The sequence below is a fragment of the Pteropus medius genome, unplaced genomic scaffold, assembly GCF_902729225.1.
Source record: "Pteropus medius unplaced genomic scaffold, Ma_sr-lr_union100, whole genome shotgun sequence".
Taxonomy (NCBI): Eukaryota; Metazoa; Chordata; class Mammalia; order Chiroptera; family Pteropodidae; genus Pteropus; species Pteropus medius.
Window position 1 is genome coordinate 1,119,243 of NW_024342468.1, and position 26,159 is coordinate 1,145,401.

A 26,159-nucleotide genomic window follows, 5' to 3' on the forward strand; every position below is an offset into this window, starting at 1 on the left:
AACAACCCCGAAGATAATAAACCAACAAGACAGCAGTAATGGTACCACAAAGATAATAAAACTGTTGTATGATAGAGTGACTGAGGAAGCTACTTTACACTGGGCAGTCAGGGGAGGCCTCTCTGAGGAGGTGACATTTTAGTTAAAAACTAAGATAAGGAGAAAGGATTTGCATCTTGCACGTGCTTGTCTGACTTTGCCTCCCTGATCTGTTGTGGGCGCCTATGGCAAATCACAGCTCGCCTGCTGCTCGGTGTCTGATCGTTCATCCTGGCACTTTCTGCTGTTCGTATGGCCAGTATTTTGGCCCCAAGATTGCCCATTACGGCCTCCCGGTGGACCGCACGCCTCCGCGGAGTTGTCAGAACATTTCCCTTTGCAGCCATCTACACCGTGTGCCTTGAGCTCACCTTGCCCACTATTTCCATCACGACCCTAATCTTCTTAGTTAGAAATGCAGCCATCTTTGGCCACTACTCCTTCAATGTTGTACACAGTAAGGTTTTGGTCTTGGGGGACGATCTGGGCCTTTTTAACGGGCATTTATTCTTTCGGTACTTATTGATAATACAGACGTGTGATCTAGACCTGGTCATCTTATGTTTTTAGCTGTTAATGCTTTGTTTTTTATATTTTGCCGTGTGAATTGTCTTTTTTGTTGCCTTGGGAGGCGATACTGCATCTTCTTCCTTTTTTCATAAGTTCTTCTAGGGGTTTTCTTTTTAATTTTATATCCTGTACTTAAACCTCTACTTCCTGATGTTTGGACGTATCTCTGGCCCCCAAATCGGACAAGGCGATCTGCGTACCCAAACTCCCAATTCTATTTGCTCTGTGAATGTTTTCCATCTCCACATTTTATATTTACCTTATGATATGTTATAACATATTCCTGACAACTACCTGCCCTTGTTCAGAAAGACCGAAGGTTTTGCCGTTATTCACTAGAAGGTAAGCTGATGGGCTGTTACAATCCCAGACCCAGGACAGGGCTCGGCGCGTAACAGGCAGTCAGTGGTACCTGCTGGAAGAACAAATGGCCTGGGCTGATCCCCTGACTCACCGAATTCTGTCACTGGGTAGGTTTTCCAAGAAAGGCTCATGGGCTTTTCCTTGAGTTCTTCGTGGGTTTTGTTTGTTTGTTTAAAGAATACGCTAGCCTCTTATACAACAAAACTTAGCTGAATATGAAATTCTTGGGTCAAATTCTCCACCCAAGTTTTGTGGTCCTGCTCCACTGTTTCCTGGCGTTGAACGGATGCCACGGAAAAAATCCGAAATAAACATTCCTGCGATCTGCCAAGACGCTGTCCCCCTGGCCGCCAGTCTTCGAAGAGGCTAAGCCCTGTCCTCTGACTGATGCTGGTCTCCACTTCTCGGCTCTTTCGTTACCTGTACAAGGAGGCGGAGTCTCAGGTCTGGGGAAATTGCCACCTAACACCAAAGCCTCCAGGGCACTGATATTTTTTAAAAGCTCCACGGGCCAATCTGCTGCACAGCCGGCACTCAGAACCAGTGGCCAGCAACTCAGGAAGTGTTGGAAACAGGGAAAAGCCAAGGCCTAAAGGTGAGAATGAGCAACGGTCATTCAGACGTCTGACGTGATGTGTCCCCAAACTTGTCCAGCAGAGTCATTTCCTCCATGGGGACGGGAAAAAGGCTGAAGATGGACAGGCGGGGGCTCAAGCTCCTTCTAGGCTGTGTTAAACTCAGAGAAACTTTATTCAAAATGGGTCCTGTCTTAAAAGAAATCACAACCGCTCCCAAACATTGCACCTGACAATGCACGAGATCAAACCGGTTTCCTGATGACATTAATTCAATCTTTTAGTTTTTTTAAAGGCATTTTATCTCCCTGCAAATTTCTTAATGTTCTATCTCCTCTTGTTTTCTGTTTACATTATCCCGACGGTCATAATTTCACAGCTAGTAAAATGCTGTGGGCCGTCATGAGGAACTACCTGTGAAATCACTAGAGCAAGGACCAGAGACCCTCCTGAACCTGGATCCTACGGAGGCCATGGGAAACAGTCTGCTAGGAGTCAGGGCGTGGCGCGAACTCTGGCTCACGTCCCAGCCGTGTGTCAGTGCTCGTCCCCTCCCGGGCCTCAGAGTTCCCGATAAGAGAACATGCCGACGTCCTATGCACCAAAAAACTGTTGGAAAAGGTCAGAATCTATGTCTATTTAGACAGGACTGAATTCGCTGACTTTTAGAAAATTGGAAAATATGAGCTGGGAAAATTATTCTATAAATACAACAAAGTAAAATAAAATCATGACATTAAAGAGGTAAACTATGAGCTCTTCTTTTTCCAAATTTTCTCTAGCATTTACTCACACTTTTCAATTAAAAAACAAAAAAAAGACAGTAAATATTGAGAAAATATTCTGGAAGCCACTTAGCTCTGCTCGTTTACGCAGGAGTAGTTAATGCACCGCTGGTATCTGTCCGTTAAAGAGGCCATTGACTTGGCGAGCCCCATCTGCAGAAGGCCGTTCAGGGGAGGTGCACGGAGCTAGGTTTCCTCGTATCCATCATCTCAATTAAACTCCGACAGCCATCGGGTATAGAGGTTGCTATCCCTATTTTGTGGGTGAAGAAATCGAGGCTTGCGGCAATTATTAAACAGTTGGTTAATATCAGAAAAGAACGCATTCTCAGAAAATTTCCCACTATTCAGATGTCACTAATTAACACTGAGCTTCCTCTTAGCAAAACCGTGAAGCAGGAAGCTGGTCTGGGTCGGAGGCGCCTCCCGGGACAACGGCAGGAGCCCAGCACTGCCCTTGACCTTTCGCTCGAGGAGACCCGTCCTAAGGGGCCTCAGCAGCAGGTTCTGTAGCCGCCAGTCACAGTCTGATGTTACCCCTTCGTGGGTAAAATACGTATTTTCTTTAATGAGGTAAAATATATATGACACACAATTTATCATCTTAAAACTTTTTTTTTTCATTGGGGTAAAAAACATGACAAAATTTACCGTCTTAGCCATTTCAAGTGCACAGTTTGGTGTGCATTCACAATGCTGTGCGACCAGGTGTACTATTTTTAATTTAACGTTTTATTGTGGAAATGTTTAAACATATCCAAAGGTAGAGAGAACCGTTTCATAAAGTCCCATGTCGGCTGGCTCTAGCAATGTTCCCTATCTGCCATCCCGTTCTATTTACCCATCCTCCCCCGACATAAACATACTTTACAGAAACTGAAACAGAATCATGCAGATCCCAGACATCACTGCGGATCCACCTACAACCTACTTCAGCACGACACAGTTGTGTTTTAACAGCCACCACTGGGGAGCGATATGTTTACCTTTAAAGTGGCTGAACTAGCAGCACCTTGCTCAAAATACTGTCACCGGCCACCTACTAGTTAGTCTCACTTCAGCCAGCACCGTCCCACACCCCTGCCCGCCCCAAAACCAGGTGCTTCTCCTTCTCCATCCTTCCAGCTCCTGCGAGACCCGCCTCGCCTCTGACCTTCGGCAGACTGTCCTCCAGCCACCTAACGTTCCTCCCCCACGTCTGCTCCCGTCGAAGTCCAGCTCCATCTCTGCCTGAGGGCCAGGGCCCTTGACAGTGGTCCCTGCTGCCACGGTGGAGCCCACGGATGCCTCATGGCGCATCTCTAACAACACGGTGATGCTCCAAGGAGGCCGCCCCCACCCCTGCCCCAGAACCTTCCTGCTCCGAAGGCATCTTCTGTGCTGCCCGTGGGCCTCCACTGGTTTCCCTATTTCTGACCATGCCTGAGGTCCGTGACCTGGGTCCTGAAAGTACAAGCACTAGTTACACGTCCACAAGACGATGAGCTCCGTGGGGCGGGCTCTGGTCTCCCAGGGCCGGCACACTGATTCCTACACGCTGCCCAAAGGCAGGGAGAGTCTGATTCCGAAACAGGTTCAGAACCACTGGCCTCGTCCTGTTGGATTCACACCTTGGTCACACAGCCCTTCTGGTCACTGATTTCATTGTCACCGTAAGAGGATGTGGTCTCTTGGTTCACCTTGAACTCCATGCTTGAGAGCCTGAGAGCCAGACCTGTCATAGAACCCGAGGCTCTGCCCAGATCTAGAATTCCCATTAGAGCTGGCGACACGGCCAAATCTTTCCTCCCGGAGGACACCAGCTCACAGTCATTCGTGAAGGACCCTCCGTACAGATCACCTGGATCGGGTATTCTCCTACCTGCCTCTGAACATAACTTCACCCTTCAATGGGACTGCAAGCTCCTCGCAGTCAAGGGCACACGACACTGTGCACTAGTCAGACACGGAGTGGGAAATCCACAAACACTTGTGGCTGACTCATTCACCAACGTCGCTGACGCCCCAGGGGCAGAGATCTGGAGGTGCACTGAAGAGCGGAGCGAAGTGCGTCCTGTCTTTGAAATCGTCACCCACAGGCACGAAGAGACTGCTCTCCAGTCCAAGACAACTCGTGACAGTTTTTCATAACTGCTACTTGTACCCACATATCTTTAAGGCGGCCATACAAAACAACAGACGCTTGTGACGTTAAAGTACAGCTGCATCTCAGAGCGCGCAGGTGCCATCGGAGACCTGAGCCTGCACCTGTCAAGAGAGAAATCCCCTCGGATACCACCATTCAGAACGCAGGTTTTTAAAGCAGAGCTGTCACACCCATGTTCCTCTCTCCCAGCCAGGAAGCCCTTAGAAACCAGAGGAGCATACTATCTGCGTTCGTCGCTGCCAAAATCCAAAGGAGCCTATGTTCTAACTCACCATCAGAAGCAATGAAAGCACCTTTGACACTCATCCCTGTCCACGCTTCGCAGAGATCTGAATCAAATTCAGTAAGTGTAGCAGGCAAATCCTCACTGAGCTCTGTAAGTGACCTGTCCTCTCACACACCGGGGTGTTTAAAATCTAACCTCCTGTTTTGAAGGCACCACACAGTATAAATTAATAATTTTCAAAATGAAAATACAATAAAACATACTTAACACAAAACACATAAAATGATATTTAAATTTTCTTTGAAGGTTCAGGAAGGAACTCAGATTTTTCAGTGTCTTGGATTCATTATTACTAATCGACACATCTACCAAAAACGCTGCTAGGAGAGCTTTTTATAAGTTTATTTGGTGATCCTCTGTTATGACATTTTATCATCCTTCACTGTTTAATTCCATGACATTATTTGAAAAGAAAACAATGTCCTCCCACGTATATTGTGTGTGTATATGTAATAGAAAACACATATGCTAATAGGAAACAATGTTATCTGAGTTCAAATCAAAGAGGAAAAAAAGGCCTCGTGACTGGTTCTAGGACTGTTAAAAGGCATCTTTACCTCATAGGACAGGATGTGGAAGACAGCTGCATGCAAACAGGGCTAAAAATCCAATTCAAAATACAAAATTCCAACCTATCAATACCGCTCCTCTTTTGGGGCCTACTCTTAAAAGGAACGCGCATACTGATACAGGAGATGAGCCTTCGGAGCCCGCCGCCCACGGAGCCGCCCTCCCGGCCTTTCTCCGGAAGCCCCGTGGAACTCACTGCCCATGGCGTTCACGGGGTACGGACTCCCACCACTGGACAACAATGACCATGAGAAGTGAGCTGCTGACACGTACTGAGTGACCACCACAGGGCAGACACTGTGCTACTGTCCAGCTGTCATTATCATCCCCACTTCTCAGGGTGACGGAGGATAATGACACGCCCCGAGGCGCACGCACAGTAAAGAGGAGACCGGGCTCGAACGCAAGCATTCTGAGTCCAGAACCCGCTCTCTTACCTTTACCTCCCTCGTTTATCTTCGCACGTACTGTTTCTAAGTCCCCGACCTGACTGTCAACTCCTAAGGGGGAGGCCAGTGGTCCGGACCCTGGCCCCACAGTCCTCGCCCCACAGCCGGGGAGGCTGTGGAGACGGCCACTCCGGTCCCCGAGGAAGGCCTGGCTGCCCAGCTGTGGAGTGCGGCCGGCACGCGGCCTCCGCTGTCAGTCAGCTTACTCAGGGTGTCGAATGCAGGGAGCCACTTCTCAGGGGCGACCTGACACTTCAGCGCCCCCGCCCCACCCCCATTAAGAGCAGGGGCACGCTGAGCCAGACCACGCATGGGGTCCTGGCCAATGTCCAGTTTACAGTGGGCACGTCCGCTGGTCTGCAGATCCACCTGGTTGGGTATGCCACGGAGATTGACGTACTCGGCAGCTGGCATAACTACCGTGTTAGGTCCTCGGTCTGTGCGATGAGGCCTATCGGAGTGGGCAAGGCCAAGCGGCAGTCTGAGGTTACACTGCCCTCCCCGGCCACACCCCCAGCCAAGACGGTAAACGAAACTCGATACTGCATCCCAGGGCGGTGGTGAGGATCAGTGCCATTCTTGAGGGGTCTCAAGGACGCAGGGACAGTGGTCCCCATCGTGTCTGTTTAATTTACCAGTCTGAGCCCTGCAGATGCCAGCTGGATGCTGGAGGGAGACTGCGGACGACCGCAAGCTCAATCAGGAAGGCGGCCCTGATCACAGCCACTGTCAGATGTGGCATCTTTCCTGCAGAGTACAGAGCCACTGATTTCATAAATGCCTTTTCATTCTATTCCAGTCAAAAAATGAGGGTAAGAAACAGTTCACATCCTACGGAACACGGAACAGTGTAGCTTTACAGTTAGGCCTTAGGGCAAACTCTCCTGCCCTCTGCATAGCGCAGCAGGCAGACACCTGGACATGTGAACATCCCTCGGACTGCCACAGTGATCCAAGACGTCGGTGACTCTATGTTGATCAGGTCATGTGATCAGGTCGCGTGAGCGAGAGGTGGCAAGCCACTGTGCGGGCCTGGCGACAAATATCTCTAAGATGGAGGCAGCTCATCCCGGTCCGAACACCTGCAGAACCAGAGGCCTCAGACCTCATGGGACCCACAAGAGCTCATGTCTGTGATTGTGGGGGGGAGGGGGGAGCCCATATGATCAACCAGTGGAGGAAAAAGTCCAGGCCGGCTTCACCGACAGGCCACCTTGGGACACGAGTACAAGCCCAAACTTCATGGCGACGATGTGAAAGACAGGGTCGGGTGGCGTGAAAGGTGGCAGCGAGGGGCAGCCTCCCGCGGGAGCAGCGAGCAGTGCGGCGAGGGAGAAGTAGCACGAGGCGGACCACACGTGGCGCGCAGCGGCGACAGGGCCAGGAGGGATGACCGGAAGGTCAGCATAAGAAAGGCTAAGGCGCAGACATGTGCATGACGGGCAGCAGCGGCGTGAGGGCAGAAGGTCTTTTATCCCACGTTATCGCCTTCCAGGGAAGAGGCACGCCACGAGCAAGTGCACAAACGGCCTGACCAGTTCACATCAGCCAACCCCGGCCAGCACGATGGCCATGAACGAAGTGGCCGCGGTGGCAGAAACGGGCCCAAGAGCCCGGACTTGCACTCGGTAAAGCTGATGTAATTACTGATGCCAACAAACGCCCGTCTGCCAGCAACAGAGAGAATACAGAACCCTCAGGTGACAGTGTCGCAGCTCACGGACACCGCGGCAGACAAGGAGACGTGCTGGCAGGTCCTTCTTTGAGAAGGAACTTGCTGCCTGGCCGTGGGAACTGCAGGCAGCACTCGGCCGCCGGCTGCCGGCTCACTCAGGGCAGCCTCAATTGCAGATAGTCACGGCCCTCCTGGAGCCACCTGCGTCTGGTGACTGAGCGAGGCGGGGGTACAATGGCCCAGGACAGCTCTTGTAGGTAATATTGACTATGGAAATCTCCCAGGTTGGACAAGGCTTTGTCGGGCCTGTATCTTAGATTGCAGTCTCCCCCATCTTTTTGCTTCTCCCCTTCCTTTCACAGGCCCTAATAAATATACTGCACCCCAAATTCCACCCTCAGCATCTGCTTCCAGAAAACCTAATCTATGACAGAGGTGACTATGAGGCCCGACCCTGCCTTGTGTAGCTCAGGTGTCTGGGTTCTGGAGTCCCGGGGCTCAGGTGAAGCCCAGGTGCACCACTTCCCAGCTGGGAGACCCTGGACGAGGGCTGGGCCTGTGTCGTCATCCATGAAGCCAAGGAGAGTAACAGTCGCTCCGGGGCGTGAAGGGAAGAATTCAGCGAGTGCCCTTCGCACTGGCTTTCCTCGCTGCCCAGTCCCCACCGGGCTTCTGCCCTCGCTGTAGACTCGACTTCGGTTGCTGATCTCTCGCCTCATTTCTCTGAGCTCCGAGTCTATAAATCCGAGCTCATTTGTAGAACAGAAATATCTGTTCCCACCAGCGGATAAAGTATTGCTTCTCCGCCAAAAAGCGGTGCCAACGGAGCAGAGCTGCAGGGCCATGCGGTGCGCTGGAGTTCTTGGCTCGCAAACGCCGCACCCGTCCCCTCTCGGTGTTAAAGGACCAGAAGCAACAGTGGTGTGGTCTCTGCTAGGCTCACACGCAAGACTCAATAAGCCATCGGCAAGTGTTCCACTCGGGGAAATGGCAGAACAGCAAGACAGGGGTGGGAACTCTTTAGTACCGCCCCAAAACATCACCTACAAAGATACGATTTTTTAATACCCTGGGATTTTTTCCCGCTCTCTCCTCTTCCTCCATTGCTGTTCCCCCACCCCTCTAAGAATGGGAGACATCGGTAGAAAATCAGCGGGAGCATCAGAATAACCAGTCAGGAGGTTCCTGTTATAGTAAACCCGCAACTTCTCTGAGAACATGTCACTACCCGCGCCCTCAGCTTCCTCCGCAGCGAAATGAGAGAGGGAAGGAGCTGCCCTCTGGCTCGTCCGGGCCTGGGTTTCCACGGCACTCCAGACACGTCCCTCAACAACGCCGGAGGTTCCTTAGGGGGCAGGACAATGCCACATCCTGTCTAACTGTCTGTTGAACGAACTGCATTGAATTAATTGGTTTTAGGAGACCTTTAAATTATAAGTGCCCTTTGCTAAAAGTTTAAAAGTACAAAAAAAAAAAAAAAAAAGAGAGAGAGAGAGAAGGGAAGTTGATTTGTTAGAACCAATCCTAGCCACATATCTGATGTGTAAAGTCAAGTGCATGTTGCACTTGGCAAGGGGCGAGGTCCATTCTGACTCATGAGAAGAAATGGGACTCCTGGTAAAGAGAAAGAAGAGGAATTGAGGAGCTTTTATTTATTTAATTTCAATTACTTTATTTTTCTCAAGGTGCCCAAGTCCACCAGAAAAAAAAAAATCTACTTTATATCAGATAGGAAAGGAGCATCTCTTTTGAGACACTGTGCTTGGGACCTATGCTGGCTTAACGACATGATCGGAATGAAATGAAGTTTGACTGCAGACTCTGAGGGACTCACAGGTGTCTTCTCTGGGGCCTGGGCTGTAAGAGCAGGAGCTGAGCAGAAGGCACGGGACCCTGGGGAAGCCGAGGCTGCGGTGCGTGGGGCTGGGCTTGGAGAGGGCACAGGTTGTGGGATCTGCAGCTAAAGAGTCCTAGGTTTCTCCTCTGGGGACATTAAGTCCCAGCAAATCTAACGCCCTATGCGTGGAGTTGGCCCCACTGCACAGAGCGTCTCTAGAGCCAAGAGTCACATTCCTTTAAAAGATCTGGCTGGGAACAGCTGCCTGAGCCCCAAATACGGCGAGGGAGGGGCACGATGGGGTTCCGCTCCATGACGCACCACGGAGCCCACCTGCGGCAGGGTGCAGAGGGGACCCCCGAAGGTCATCCTGTCCCATTGTGGTGCACCCGCCAAGGCTGGAGACTAAAGTCTTCTGCAGGTTCGGTCTGAGACCCGAGCTTGGTAAAGTCTGCCACCGTGGTTCCTAAACAGTACAAAACAAGGCTTCTGGGGGGACAGGGCACAACTGTATGTGATGGTGCCTGCCTGAGAGAGCCCAGAAAGGAGCCCTAGGCCTCAGGCCGGTGCACACGACTTCCCAACCTGTTCCACGTCATGCACTCAGAGGAGGTGACGTCTTCTGGGCACGGCGAGGGGAGCAGACCCCCCGGGCCCATAGCCACCTCGAGAGCTGAGGGGACAGCATCTCTTCGCCACTCCAGGAAGCGGGCTCCGGACGTGAACGAGGGCGGAGTGAGAGGGAGGGAGGCTGGGTGGTCCACTCCGCACCCCCTTGCCCCATAGGTCTCTGCAGGTCCCTGCCCCGCACCCTTCTCTGCCTCCTCTTAGAGGGGTGCAGGCACTGGGCCTGTCGTGGCCTATTCTGGTAAGAGACACCAACACCGTATATAAGTCTGTTTATGGGGAGTTTCAACTTTTCTGAGCCCACATCCTCCAGCGAATATCCAGCACCTACAGCATCATCAACATCAGGTTGTATTGGCTGAATTTTAAAAATGAAGAAAAAGCAGAAGAGACTACAAATAAATACTAATTAAAGACAAAGAACAGCAAGAGTCTAGACTTCGGTAGTTCGAAGATGAGTGCCCCTACCCGAAAAATCAGAACAAACGAAATTAAAAGCTCATCCCCGGCACGACACAGGTATAGGAAAGAAGGCGGGCAAGGTGAAGAAACATCATGAAACAGTCAAGCACAACCTGGAGTGCTCGGGCTCCCAGGGGCTCCAATCCCTGCCTACCACTTCCCCCGAGCTCCCCTTAGCAACTGGTGTGATGACAAGCGCACAGTAGGTACTTAACAGATACTTAGCAACTGATCCATGCAAAATCATTAATCCACGGCAGGCCCTACATCAGTGGATTTTCAAAGCCATCAAAGGAAAGCAAACCTACATTTCTCAAAGGTAACTTCTCATGCAGTAGGCATCGACCTTTTTTCTGCACTTTGCCAAAGATCGTACACGATGGTAAATATGCACGTGAAAAGGTGCCGACATCATTCGTCATTAAGGAAACACATGTGGGAACCACGGTGAGGTACGCGCACATACCTATCAGAACGCCTAACGCCAGACAGACTGACCACGGCAGGTGTCGGCGAGGACGTGGAGCGTCGCTGGAACTCTCACGTGCTAGGAGGAATGTAATGATACAACCACTCTGGAAAAGTGTGACAATTTCTTAAAAGGTTAAACTTACACCTGTCATATGACCTAGATAATGTATGCCTATGTGTTTACCCAAGAGAAACGAAAGCATACGTCCATACGAAAACTTGTCCGTGCATGCGTACACTGGCTTTCTTTGCGATGGCCAAAAACCAGAAGCAAGCCAAATGTCCTGCAGCAGACAAATGGATAAACACACTGTGGTATTTCCATTCAAGGGACTACTAACTATGCAGCAATAAAAAGAAATGGTCCACCGATGCATGCAACAATATAGATGAATCGCAACATAATTACACTGAGTAAAAAGGCCGTGTTAAAAAAAGAGTATCTACTGTATGATTCCATTTACATAAACTTCTAAAAAATACAAACTTATAGTGACAAAAAGCAGCCCAGGGGTTATCTGGGGATGGAGACGTGGAGTGAGCAGGATGACAAAGAGGCATGAGAAAACTTTTGGGGTGATGAATATGTTTATTATCTTGATTATGGTAAGGTGATGAAGGCATATGTCAAATTTCATACACTTTAAACATGTACAATAAAGAAAAAGACCACACGTCAAATCCGCAATGAACTAAACTGTGTACTACCGACTTACACGAGTGTCCATCATGCTGAGCTATAGACAGTAATTTAACTAGAAGGACCAAACCACTAATATGAAATAAAAATATATTCAAAGTTAAAAAGTAAACTATCACCAGACCGTCTTTTTCAGGGGCCCCAAGGGACACAAGCTAAAACTGGTCAGAGAAATGACTGGTACTGACGACACGATGCATCTGGGAGCTGACGGGGAAGCAGCCAGGTGAGGCTCCGCCTGCGTCTGAGGCTCATATTCCAGCAGGTTCCCGTCTGGGGCCCTGGGCAAAGGAGCTTCTGCCGAGCTTTCCCCACGACAGTCGCCCCCCTCGTAGCTCCTCCCTGCAGTGTTCCCTGCACCCCTCCTGAAGCAGCGGTTCTGAACCCCGGATGCGAACTGGAGGCATGCTGGGAGCTGTCTGAAAACACGGATGGCTGGGCCTCTCCCCAAGAAGGGCTCCCATAGGATTCGAAGGTGCGGCCAAGGCTGGGGGTCACCTGTGGAGCAGGGCCCGGTCCCCACGTCTGGCTGCTTGAACCCCTTCTAGTCCACTACCACCTGCTGTGAGACTGTCTGCAGAGTGAGGACTGACTTTGACAGCTGACTAAGAACCAGCTGGCCCTGAGCTGAGAGCTTACCCGCGTGGAGACACTGCCTCCAGACAGAAAGACAACCACCAGCTCTTCCCATGCTGAGCAACCATGCAGATGTGATGCACCTACCGTCTCGGGAAGCTAAAAATAAGTATCATCTGTTTTATTATTAAAAATTTCTGTGTGTCTACCATGAACTAGGACTACTGGAGTGACTGCTGCCACCAGATCAAAATCCATTCTGCTGTAAAAGACTCAGCTAAGAGACAAAGCCATTTCCTACGCACGGCTGTCCTCATGTTACCGAGGTCACATTACTGAGGTCACTGTACTCGTTAGGAACAGTTTTCAGCACAGGGGAACACAGAAACTGGCTCACTGCTTCTTGATTACTTAGACTCAAAATAGTGACTTTCTGGGCCAAAATCTATGGGTTGCTAATAACCTACAGGGCAGAGAAAGAAAGAGAGACACATCAAAAGACCAACCGAGTTACTTTCCATTCCAGGAAAAGAACAGAAAGAGTCTAGAGAGTTTCACTCACAACCAGCGGCGGTGGAAATGGCTTAGTGTGAAATACTAACAATTCTGAAGCTCTCTTTGTTATGCAAAAAGGGATTAAAAAAAAAAGACCCAGCTTCTATCTGATGAGCTATACTACACAACCACCCATCTCTTTGCTTCCTTTGCCCAATAATGGCCAGTGATGTAATAACCACACTAGACAGCTGTCTTCCTGGATAAAATCGCCCCATAAAAGAGAAATGCAATTAGAGGATGCAATGAAACATAATTTTTAACCTGATTCTGCAGGCTGCCACATTCGACGCAGTGCTTAATGGCCAGGTTCTTTATCGTGCTTTCTATTTTACACAATTTCTCTTTGATTCGACATGTATGGAAGACACCGAGTTTTAAATTGTAGACTATGTCAGACGGGTCTGAGACAAATATAGGACAGATCAGCTGAGAGTGAGGCCAGGACCAGAACCAGAGAGTAAGGGGCTGAAGTGCCACGTGCTAGGCAGGGCACAGGGCACAGGGCAGGGCACAGGGCTCCACCGCCACCCCCGCCCCGCCCCCGCGTGCCCGCCTCTGGTCACCTGCCACGCCCCTGGCAGATGCCACCCACTCCCGAGACCCCTCTCATCATCCCCACACTGCATATTACCAAAACTGTTTCTTCAACAACGATCCAAGCTCCAGACTCATATTTTTAAAAACACTTTACTGTGAAAAACTTCAAATATACACAGAAGTAGATAAAACAGTATAATGAGTTCATCAACATATTATGTTCTCATCATCCAGTTTCAACAATTAGCAACTATTTGTATCGTATCCTCCGTCTCTAACACTCTGGAGAAGGGGGAGGCTGGAGCATTTGAGAGCAAATCGAATCCATATCATTTCACCCAAGGCCATGAGCACCTCGAAGTGATGCTCCAAACGGAACTCGTTAGCCTTCTCATCCATTATGGACAGCAGTACTTAGCGCCTGTGGGTTCCCAGCTTGATCGAGCACACACCGGACCTGGACATAAACAAATGCTTGCAGAGTGACTAGTATAAATACACAGACACAGGGAGCAAAGGGCCGGAGGGAGGGTCCAGAAAATATGACAGATCTAGGACCTCCTTCTGGCTTCCTGCCAGGGGCGAGCACTTCTGAGTGTGGGTGCACACAAGGAACCCCTCCGGTTGAAGCAGAAAAGCAGAAAAGTTCTCCTGTCCCTCTAAAGTATGACAAGCCGACAAGCTACAGATTCCAGAGTGCGACTATTAGTAGAACTAAATATGCTTCTCTCAAGGGGAGAAAAGGATCTTTATACAACACATATGCTAATGAAGCACAACGACATAGAACATTTAAAACAAAATGTCCCTATATGTATTCTCCATAGACAGATTATTACATTAATATTTATGAGGGATTCCTCCCTTATTTCTCCCAGAGATTTTCCTCCTGCCCAAAGAGAAGGGATTAAAGTAACATGAACCAATTATTTTTTAAACAGCTACAAAGGACGACCTTATTTATCTGCATTCCGCTACTTGATTAATCTTATTAATATGCCACTTTGCACCTATCAGGCCCGGGCGTGCGGCTCCTTGCGGGCAACTGCGAGGCCTCTGCCCGGCCTCTGGGCTGCTTCCTGCCAGAGGTCTGGATCCAGTCCTCTCCGGCCTCCCCTGAGGGCCAGACCGCAACTCCGATGACAGGCATGTCCGTCTGTCCAAACAGACCCAGGTCCCGGGTGTTCAAACACCCAGTTTACTGAGAGCCAGGAGCAGTACGAACGCGAGTCCAGCATGTTACAAGATGTTCTCCGCCTCACCAGCCATGATGTGTGTGTGTGCGTGTGCGTGTGAGCATGTGCGTGTGAGCATGTGCATGTGCATCCGCGTGAGCCCCATGGCCGAGGCTAGCCCTCAGGACTCGTGCATCCAGCCGAGGTTAGGCAGCAAAGGGGACACAGAGAGCCCTGGTCCCTGTGAGCTTCCAGTCTACCCAGAACACAAGGCAGACGGTCGCGAAGGCCAAGGAAGAGTGACCAGATGCAAGGCTTACGGGCGTCAGGAGCTGAAGAATTTTTCTGCCCAGTCACCGAACCACAGTCTGCCTTCCCCAGTCAGTGACAGACTGAGAGAGCCACCTTCCTTCTCTACCCGCCAAAAACAAGGAGCACGTAAACACATACAAAAAGACATTTCAAAAACTCTTACTGTCTTCTTCGGGTCCTGAAATGAGACACCCTAAAAGAGCAAGGAGGGCGAGCACCAGCGGAGATGACGCAGAAGATCATTCTGCCCTTGGCCTCGGCCCAGTCGGCAGTGCCCTGGGCTCCTCCCTGACCTCGCTGTGAGGTGGGCAGGGCGGGCCGGCTTCGAGGAGCCCTGAATATCAGGTGTCTGACCACAAAGGGTTTCTCTCTGTCACGGTCAAGACGGCCTGACATTTTATAGTGTGCTCACCCCTCTCCCAGCCCCAGTGATAAAACCTTAAAGGAGCCAGGTGTGCTAGTGCCTACGACCCTTTAACCTTGCCCGGAAAACAGGCTAACACGAAGAGATGAAGGATCAGTCCGCTGACGCAACAGAGATACAATGAATTTACAGGGCTGAAGTGCCACGTACAGCTGACCCTTGCTGTACGAACATTCCCATCCAAACTCGGGACCCTGAATCGGTTTGGTAAGTTTTTCAGCGAAGCCTGGTACCCCTCACTATTCCTGGAGGCAACTCCAGTCTTGCAGGAAAAAGATGAGAGACGTACTGAGTCAGACAGCTTAACTGGGGCCGATGCTAATAAATGAGCTTCTGCCGTGGCGCTTATTGGAGACTGATCTCTTCCTTATTAATGTGATCCCACGATGGAGAGAGAGTCCTCCATGTTCTAGAATGCAAACAATGTTTTCATCTTTAATTATATTCTCAATTTCGACTCTTCTGGAGAGTGATAGCCACCAAGGCCAAGGATTATTTCTTTATTACATAGCCTCTCAGTGGTATTTAATGAATATTGTTACTTAATACTTGCCAATAGGGAAAGAAGGATTTAGTGAACTTCTGTTCAAGTTTTGATGACTTTTTCTGAAACGCAGGAAACTTACAGCTGCAAAGTTCTCTGTTTCCTGTCGGGGACACTCAGTACAGGCAACGCACTCGCTCCGCTCCCCAGCACAAGCTCAGGGCGCATCAGCCTGGGCCACGAGCCCCCCTGGAAAAAGGGATGCTCGGTACTATGACAGCTCGCGGCCATGAACCAGTCTGCTCCCCATTCGTGGCTGCCTCGCTGTTACTTTGCTCAGAGGCAAACTGAACCCCAGGGGAAAGAGACGCCAAGTAATCTTGTTCGAGGCTTCTATCACCGTCTAAGTTGAAGAATTTAAGATCGACTTATCAACACATAACAAATTCTGCCCTCAACAAAATACCAAGGTCCTCAGGAGGCTCAACCAAGCCCGAGTCATCAAGAAGAAAACTGTGTCACTGCAAGCAAGCACATTCACAGTCACTATTCAAACGACATCTACATCAAGGCTTGTGTGACAGCACAGCAGTCACAGAGACCTGGAGTTTCACGTCTGTGTGGCTGAGGGAAGTCTCTCGCAGAGAAGGTCCTGAAGACCCGCAGCAGGAGAGAGAAGGCGTAACGGCCAGGAAGCCACGAGAAGAGGCTCTGGGTTTCGAGTGCTTCGTCCTGTCAAGAATGTGCCTTGCTGGGTTTAAACGTCGATGACCACGTACGCTCTCAGCGCCATCCGTCACGATCTCCCAGGACAGATTTATGTCACCGCTCCGCTCGCCGTGCTTCCTGCTGGTTACACGTTAGGTATAAGACAACATGAGCCTCTGCCTTTCCCGGGGAGAAGCAGCACTGAGCGCCCGCCATGGAAAGAGTGCAGCCATCCGCACGAGGCCGTGTGCGAGTGCAAACCGGTGGCCTTGGGACTCGGTGTGCGGGGCGGCGGCAGAAAGCTGGCCTCTTCCGGTCACTCACGGAGCCACACCGGTGGCCATGCCGAAGGCAGCCTGCTGCTCGAGCACTGGAACCCAGGTGTGCGTCGTGTCGCTGCCCGTCACCTCGGGCTCGTGGCACTGCTTGCCAGCAGCGCCTGTCCCTGCACACTGTCACTGCGCTGCGCGGGTGGCGGCTGCGGCTGCTCCTCGAATCTGATGTAGGTCGTCCACGGACAGGAGCAGGAAGTGAAGGCGCCCTGCACTCTCGAAGGTATCAGACGATACTGAAACATGAAAAATGCTGAGAAAGTGTCGCCAGTCGGCTCCAAAGAATACCAAGGAACACTGGTCATGACAGCACGGAACGACATGAATGAATCTCCAAGCCGCCACGCTGAGCGGAAGCAGCCAGAAGGAAACCACGTTCTGCACGACGCCGTCGCTGTGGAGTCCCGGCAGAGGCGGAAGCAGGTGCGGGGCAGACACCAGCCCGCGGTCGCCTGCGGTGGTCGAGGAGTGGGGACCGAGGACGGCCGGCTCCTTCAGGGGGTTTGCTGTAGAGGACGGAGGGAGGCGGGCGCTGGAAGGAGACGTGGGATTATGAGCTGGGCCCCTTACGGGAGATGGTTTTCGGGGTGAGCGTGTCTGCACCCTGCCAGGCGTGATCCGGGAACGCTGACGGCGTAGGAGAGAGAAAGCAGGCCAGTGGCGAAGCGGGCCCCGGCAGGTGAGCGGGGACTGGACCTAGCCGGCAAGCGGAAGGGCTGTTTTTGGCTGGACGCATGCACAGCACGTCCAGGTGATTAGACAGAAGGTGCTCAGGACAGGAGACATGCCCTTAATTCAGCAGGAAGACCTTTTCACAAGGTAACGTGATATAAAAGAAACTGCCTGTCTACACAACTTCTGGGGATGAGGGTAATATTTTAAAAAAATAACCTTTCTGTAAAATAATTCATTTTTATTCTCTCAAACACAAATGTGATCTATGTGTGCAGGGTAAGAACACGGAAGCGTCCCCACCCCTGCCACCACCGGAAGCCCGCGTTTCGGCAGGAGGAGCAGCCGAAACCCAGGAGTCCCGGGACAGTCAACGTGGCCACGTTCATTAACACCACTACCCCGTGTTAACGTGAAAGTACACTGAACGATGCGTCGTAAGGTTCAGACTGCTGTCAAGAGGGCACAAGTACACATGGCTACACCTGACATATTAAATACAAAGATATCTCGATACGGAATTGTAGACCAATCCAACAAGACAGCCATTTTCCAGACCAATCGCAATCCTACCAGGGTCAAAAGCCCAACGACGTGCACTCAGCACTAGGGCCCACGGCTCCTCCACGGCAACGACAGCGCCCCTTCCGCAAAGACTCGACGTGAGCCCTCGGGGGTCACGGGAGCGAGGCTGCCTCCTGAGCGGCCTCTGACAGCAAGCACGTGATAAGAGCTCACCCATCGTGTACATCTCCATCTTCCTACAAGCTTCTCTGGAGGGGACACGGATATGAATCATTAATCCCGCGGATCACTGATCCCGCAGAACTCGGGGGGCGGGAATCCGAGTCTTCAAAGACCACTACTGCTAAAGCCAACTGCATTTTAAAAACAAACACACGACAAATCCCCTGCATTCCTGCCGGGCCTGTGGTCTCGGCATGCTTAGGCAGAGCCAGGGCTTTCGGCGTGGCCTCACTGCCATGCAACTGCTGACAGAAGCCAGTGCAGAAACCCATCCGTCACTGCGCTGACGGACGCACGGAGGGCCGGAGGAGCGGGGGTGAAGGGCGCAGCCACTGGCCCTGCACTGGCCCCCTCCCCAGTTTAGAAATAAAACCTCTCCTCAGAACCCTACGAGCCTGTGCACGAAAGCACCCGGCCCTCTTACTAAAGCCACGCCTGCGCCCCTCACAGATGGCAGCGGGGACACTCGGCGGAGTCTGGCTGGGCCTCCTAAGCGGACGTCTCTCCGCGCCCTGCCTGTGGCCTCGCGGGCACGCTGGTGTCACGCCACTGGGGCTGGGCACACCTGACGGTGATTCCCTACTACCTCTTTGCTCTGGCTTCCTTGGAGCTTCCTGAAAGCCAAATCACATCTTATTCGGCAACGAGTCCCTGGCACAGCACAGAGGACCGACACTTGAGGCCCTGGCTAAGTATCTGCTGAATAATAGCGGAACGGGGCTCACGGGCTCGGCCACCCTGCTCTCTGTGCAACGTCTCTCGCAGACAACTGTGCTGGTTTCAATATGTCCGCAGGTTCTTTGACACTCCTTCCTTCAAGAGGGAGTCTCGTCCCCTCCCCCTGAACGGCAGTCGGACTTAGTGACTCATTTCTACCGCAGAGAATGGGGTGGGATTGACGCGACTGGTCTTCTGAGGCGAGGTCGCTCGAGGAGAAGCTCTGCCAGATTGTCATTCTCTTGGATCACTTGCTCGGAAAGAAGTCACCTGCAAGTCATGAGAACACTCCGGCACCCTGTGGAGAGGAGCTGACGACCTCCACCAACAGCCAGCACCAACCTGTCCACCGTGAGTGAGCCACCTTGGAAGTGACCTTCGGACCCCAGTCCAGCCTTCAGATGACTGCAGCCCGGGCTGATCCCAGACAGCAAACTAGGAGAGACTCTGAGCCAGAGCCGCCCCGCGAGCCGCTCCGGATACCTGATGCGCAGAACAGGTGAGGGACTGTGTTTGCTGCTGTTACACACTGAGTCTGGGGCCAGCTGTTACGCAGCGATCGATAACTAATGCAGCAGCCTTGGAGGAGTTTCACGTGGTTTCATCAGGGACTTCAGGGGATTTTCTTAATGACAAAGTGATTTTATGGTTATGCCATGCTTACAATAAACATTTTGTAATTAGTGTTCTAATTACAATCCTAACGTGACTAATATACAGCTTTAAATACTCCATAGATCGAATTATACTACCTTAAAAACCTAACAATTATTTCACTAAATGTTGGGATGTGATACAGAATATGACAATAAAATCCTTTTTGGAGGTTGTTTTTTGTTTTAAAAATTATGTGTTGCCTATGCATAAAAAGTCTAAACAGTATCCATCAAAACCTTAACAATAACTTTCTCAGGATGATAGTATTTTTTTTAACTTTTTTTCCCCAAAATCTACAAAATGTATATTACTAGTGTCCTACATTTTAATTAAAAATTTTTATATTTCAATCAAAACAGTGGCTATGCATTATTGGGCTTCTATCTCTGACATCTAACACCATTAGCGGCACACAGTAGGTGCTCAATAAAACCGCAAACGATGACCTTTAGGGATATAGATCCTGCCTCCTGAACAGCAGTTCTATAAAGGGGTCCCAGGATAACGAAGACCAAAAAGCTCAATGATGTGAAGAGGCAGCAGTCAATTTTCACAGTCAACAGGCTACGGAAAGTATAGGAAATCATTTCGACGGTGTATTCTTAGGATGCAGTAACCACTTTTCTCTTTGAAACTGAGCATTTTGAGTGAGTTATTATAAATTTATAATGACAGTTGTGAACACCTCTTTTTTTTTTTTTTTTTTTTTTTTGGCATGAGCACAGAGTCTGTTGATTGCCTCGGTGCTTAAAATAGTTTCTAAGTGTCCTCATAATAGCATGTCACCTGTAAACAGGTTTCAAGCCAATGCAAATTAACAAATGGTGAACAGATGGACTAAGAACTGACTTTTGTCAAGAGAGTTAGCAACACACACTTTTTTGGCTCTCGTCTTGTGGGACCATTAGAAAGTCTTTCACTTCTTGCCAAACGCCTTGCCTCGGCAGACAATCCGTGCAGGGAAACTGACAAGTTACGAAGCCCATTAGACTTCTGAGAGCTGAGAGTTGAGATCTGCAGACTCACCACATCGACACGTGAGAAACAACAAAGAGACTCGTGTTCATTAAGAAGCTTTCTGCCAACGAGTGAAAACTCTGTCTTGCATCACTCAAAGAAGCTGTCCCTGCAGACTCTGAAAGAGATGGCACCTGTGCAGGCAGCAGACAAAGCACTTGCTGGAGACTGGCTGGTTACGTTCAGTCTAACCCGGAAGCAAATCTTCACTGTGAAGAAGCCCTGAGAAATCACAGAAATGGTGGTCTAAGGGTGTCCTCCAGCAGGAGAGAAGGCCCCCGGTCACCCTGAGACCTCCCAGCGTCTCCCTGGCCTTTCTCCTCCTCATTCTCTGAGTTTCCGCCTATGTCATCTCCTTGGCGAGGCCTTCGCAGACCCCCGATTTAAACGGTGGCCGCCACTCCTGGCCACCCCACGTGTTCGCTTCCTGAGCACTAATCGTATCCATAAGCTACCGCATTTACTCATTGGTTTAGAGGTGCTTTTTCTGGTCTCTATCCCCCAGTAAACGAAAAGCTTCGGGAAGATGGGACCACGTCTGTCCTGCCTGTGACTGTATCCCCAGAGCCGAGGCCAGGGCCTGGCAGACAGTAGGTACGCTAAATATTTACTAATCAAACAGAAAATAAATGAAGGCAAACAACTGAGCCTCGTCTGCGAACGCTCCTCCGGACTGGAACGTTTGAAACATGGCGTGTGACGGAGGATGCACATGAAGGAGGGCGGAACAGGCGGCAGGACGGGCTGGGGCTGAGTAAGTCTGACGACCCTCTCAGGCGTGTGCGCAGACAGGAGAGCGGCCCGCAAAGACCGCCGCGCTCACGCCCCTGGCTCCGCGTCGCTAAGGGGGCCGCGGTCCTCATCTGCCAGGGCTTCGAGCACAAAACAGCCCAATGGGCAATCGACTGAATCATCTGGGGCATCTTAGAAGGGAGACTCCACCGCAACGGAAAACATCACTACCTGGATGAACCCAACGGATACATGCTGAGTGGAAAAAGGCGGATACAAAAGATTACATATTGTGTGATTCCATTTACATGAAGTTCAAGAACAGGTAAAACTGATTGTTCGAAGTCGGAGTAGTGAACTGGGAAGGGGAGGCGGCGCTATGCGGGCGGGAACAACGGGAGGCGCCCCACGGGACGCGGGAAGGGCCCTGGGGCGCGACCCGGGTGGAGCTCCATGCAGGTGTCCACCTGTGGAAAACGTAGCAAGCTGTACATTTTATGACCCTCACAGTTCTCTCTTACTGGGAAAAACGAAAGCACATAGATGACCATTTTCAAAAAGGACAAGTGAGCCTCGCACTGATTGTAACGGCAGCTCTGCGGCTGTGGCCCGCGGCTGACCGGAACGCGCTCCTCGGCTGCCCCGTCAGTAAAACGAGGCCGACCGTACTTACCCTCCGCCTGTGGGAACGTGCCAAGGGAACAAAAATGAGCTACGAGCATCTTAAAACCCTAGGTGGAAAAGTCCCACACAACATACGTAAACCATGAACGGCGTTTAACGGCTTCGTTTAAGACCTGTACGAAAAAAGTGACCTACATGCTTGGTTTCTAATCTTAACAGACACCTTCGTAAAAAGAAAGAAACAACTTTGCAAAAATCCCTTTCCGTTGGCCAAAAACCTAAGCACAAGACAGAGATCGCCCGAGACGCAAGCACCGGTCAAGCCCGCTACTCACTGCGGCGGCAGGACCAGGGTGGTGGGCTGAGCCTTCGGCCGGCGCTTGGCGGACACCCCCATCTGGTTGGCGGAGCGTTTCAGCGACTGCTGGTTCAGGAGGCCGGAAGCCAGGCCGGCGTGGTACTGCAGCTGTGGAGAAAGACGCCACACAGGGCCAGGAAAATGAGGTCCGGTGGGAGCAGCGCGGCGGGCGAGGCTATCGACGCTCGCTACGTCTTGCCCCTTTAGAACAGTTTAAACCGTTTCAAATACAGCTGTTCACATTTTGCGTCAAGGACTGTGTTCATAAGGGGACGGACAAACAGCGAAAGAAACACGAATGAGGACGCTCACTACGGCGCCACACAATGAAGGACTAGAAAGGACAGTAACTGGGACGTTGGTTAAAAGACAGGAAGGACTTTACAACGTCATTCCGTTGAACTGGGAGGGGAAGAACCCAAACAGGTTAGACTGTAGGGAGAGACACTTAAAAAACTGTTCTCTAAAATGTTGGCAGAGCATTTCCGAGCAGTGGAATTTGAGTAATTTTTACTTTTCATCACTATTCGCATATGCTCTGTGTAAGTGGTTTGAAAGCCTGTGCCATTTTTTAGAAGGAGACCCAGAGGGTGTCCTCCTAGAGGAAGTGATCCGGGAACTCTTGCTCCTGTCTCGTCCTGATGCAGAGAACCAGGAGCCTAGGCAGCGCCGACCGTAAGTTCACAAGTGTATTTGACAGCGAAGTATACGCGTGGGCACAGGCTCGCTGGAGAGAAGGGGATGGAGCTACTGGGCTACAGCGAGGCAAGGAAGCGGCAGGCCTTCAACGGGCTCGCGGCCGCCTCCTCCGCTCCGTTCTGGACAGACCGCTGAGCTTCCAGGTTACCTGGGACACGTCACTTTACTTCTCTAGACCTCAATTTCTCTCCTGAAAATGAGAAATAATACTGCCTAATTCTAAACCAAACAGGGCTTCCTTTTTTAAAAAAATCCACTTTGAGTTATAATTTACATAAAATAAAATGCACGTGTTTCAAATATACAGTTTGACGAGTTTTGGTAATGTATACACCTGTAAAGCTGCCACCCAATCAAGACATTGGAGTTTCCATCACTGCAGAAAGCTCCCTTGGGCCCTGCTCTAGACGATCCTCCACGCCCAACTCCTACCACTGGGATCTTCTGCTTTAAAATACAACTAATGCTCACTCGTTTTATCCGTTTCGACATTTCTACCTTCCTTTTTTTAATCCCATACTTGTATATTTTAGACCACAAGAGTTGTCATCAATCTCTCTACAAGAAAATGATCCTTGAAAGGTATCCCAGTTCTGAACAGATGCAAATAAAACACTCAAATGTAAACATGCCAAGCTAAGAATTTGGACTGAGACCATTTATAACATCCAGTATGTTTCTTCCCCCTTCTCAAATTAAGCGAGGTCTTTCAAACGTTTATTTAGAATTAAGTGAACATACAAACAGTCATTCATTCTGACGCTCTGAATCAATTTCTTTGCGAAATGCTCTTCCAAGAATAGAGCTCCTCTGCAGAGTCAGCTGCATTCCAGCTCATAGTAATGACACTATGCTAGTGGCCACCGTTTCGGAGGGGCTGGGCCCGGGACGCAAAGGGCAGTAATGTTCTGAAAAACGAATGGCCTCGCCCAAAGCCAGTGGGCTGCACACGGACAGAGAGCGAGAGCAAAACCAGACCAAACCAAACCAAACGATCCGCTGCTTGAAAGCGGCTGTAAAATGAAGACACCCGGTGGCCCAGGAAGACTCAAACGCCTGTGTCTGGAGCATCCATGTTGCCTTCTAACAGCCTCTTGCCGCACGTGGTCGATCTGCGGCGGGAGCCTGATGGCTTCACGATACGAGACAGAGATATATCACATTCATAATAAAAATGGAGCTCCGCGAAGGGTGGAAGAGGGGGGCATCATTTGGCTTTAACAACTCATCTTAGACCAATGAATTTTGCTCAAATTTGTTTTTCTCCTACAGATTTCTTAAATGGGAAATCAATGAAGCAAGGGACAGTACAAGTTTGAAAGACAATGTTTCAAAATGTCAGCTACTTGGGTTTCGATCTTCCCCACCAGAATTTGCAATGAGTGCAATATGCATGGGGCTTTATGGAATTAAAGGGAAAGACAGCTTGGCAGGGGTCCCCTCTTGGCTCCCTGTTTGGCTCCTCTTCCTTGTATCTGATTAGGGTCCATGCAAGCTCAGCCGTTCCAGCCCTGCTGACTCTTTGAGTGGAAGAGTCCTGCTAACTATGCAGAGTGGCAGGGTGATTCTGCCCACCTGGCATCGCTTTGATCCTCTGCTCAAACGAAAGAAAGAAAGACCAAGCAGAAATAAATGCCTGCTGACTGATGTCTGTCCGTCTTTTAAAGGGTTCCTTTAAAGCCTCTACCATCTTGGACAGTCTTAAGGTATAGCGCACCCCTAAGAGCACAGGGGGATGGAAGGACCCCTCGTCCCAAAACTCAAAACCTGCCCTTGAAAGCTGACTCACAGTGATTAGGCGACATCTGTTAATCGTGTATACTTATCCCGGTTTCCAGGAACTCTGCTCCGACTGTCAAGATCTATAAGGGGCCCATTAAATATTTACCGAACCATCTTTATAATGGGAGAAAAGGTCAAAGTTAATAAAGCTGACAGGCAGCTCCTGTCCTGCTGCATTTACGCACCATTAAAGCACCAGATACCCTGTTCCATGAAACAGTTGAGATCTTGGAAAAAGTCCACTCAGCCAGTGGTTCTATGACGGCAGACGGGAGTTCAGAGCTAACTGGCCAATTAATATTAAGCACGTATCACTTCCCAAAACACTGCCATAAGTTTTCCATTACAGGTTCTGCGATATTTTCTATAAAAATATATTTCAATAAACATACTTCACTCCAAATGTCTGTGGCATGGAAACAATTCTATTTCTGAAAGCAACGTATCAGAGTTCTAATGTGATTTTTCCATCCGAGATCAGTTCTCCACAAACCAGCAAGGATAAAATGAAAGGGGGAGAAATAAAACGATCTGTTCTTTTAACGTCCACATCCTATGGCTGTGGGGAAAGGGAGCGCTTCCATGGCGAGCTGGGGGCCCTCGGCAGTAACGGCTATTTCGGGGTTCTCTGGATTCTGAGGACATTTCTCTCAGTTCCAATCTCACTCTCTGTTACCGTCCACCTTCTATTTCCTATGACTGACCTAGGCTTCTTCTGTCAGTTCTCAACCTAGAGCCCTTTCTAATCAATTATGTCTACCAGTTTCTCTACACGTGGGTAGATTTCGACAACTCATAATGATCTGAGAAGAACACCACTTAGAATTAGGAAGACCTTGGCTTCCTGAATATTTTTAAAGTAACACTGTTTTGGTAAATATTAAACATGCAAAAGTGCCAAGCGCTGTCAGGTGGGGTCCTGGTGAACCCTGATGGCCACACTGGGAGCCTTGGAAGAGCACTGTGCTCTGGGACTAGCGAGAGCTGTGTGACCTGACACGTCCCACGTCCCTCTCTACAGAGCATGCGCGTTACGTCCTCTCCAGGGGCCACCTACCCCCCATGGCTGATCCCTCTGAGCTGCTAAGGGACTGACGCGGGTGTCTGGTTTCGCCACGAAGTGGTAAAGTAACGTCCCTACAATCTTGTACAGCAAGTTAACAAACCTTTTCCCTGGGTAGCCGAAGTCTTCACAGATCCGTTTTTTAAAGAAGTCCAAACTATTTTGACCCAAATTCCATTAGCTTTAATATGCTTCAAATAACAAATAATGTACACGAGAAGGAAATGATAGAAAAAGAAATAAAAAAAAATCAGCATTCAAATGCAAAGTTTCTGACTTAAATCTTGGGTTCAGAAAATCAGGTGAGTAATGATGCCTCGTCTTCCACATTGTTCTAAATGCTTCTACCTGCTCCAAAATAGATAAAGGGTCTGTTTTGCAATGGACAGAAATTTGAGAAGAGAAGGAAATTCATCATACTGATCACATT

The 26,159-nt window shown here is 50.1% G+C and overlaps 1 protein-coding gene across 4 annotated transcripts in view; it reads right to left on the reverse strand.

The window, feature by feature from the left end:
- The window catches only part of MED27 (mediator complex subunit 27), a 175,410-nt gene that overhangs the window by 92,603 nt on the left and 56,648 nt on the right, over positions 1-26,159 (reverse strand). For 3 of the 4 annotated variants that reach the window (XM_039862915.1, XM_039862916.1, XM_039862917.1), the window contains exon 3: positions 22,163-22,293. The exons of the other annotated variant lie outside the window; for it this stretch is intronic. In XM_039862915.1, coding sequence (XP_039718849.1) covers positions 22,163-22,293 — 131 coding nt within the window. The remainder of the gene's footprint in view (positions 1-22,162; positions 22,294-26,159) is intronic. 4 annotated transcript variants of the gene reach the window in all.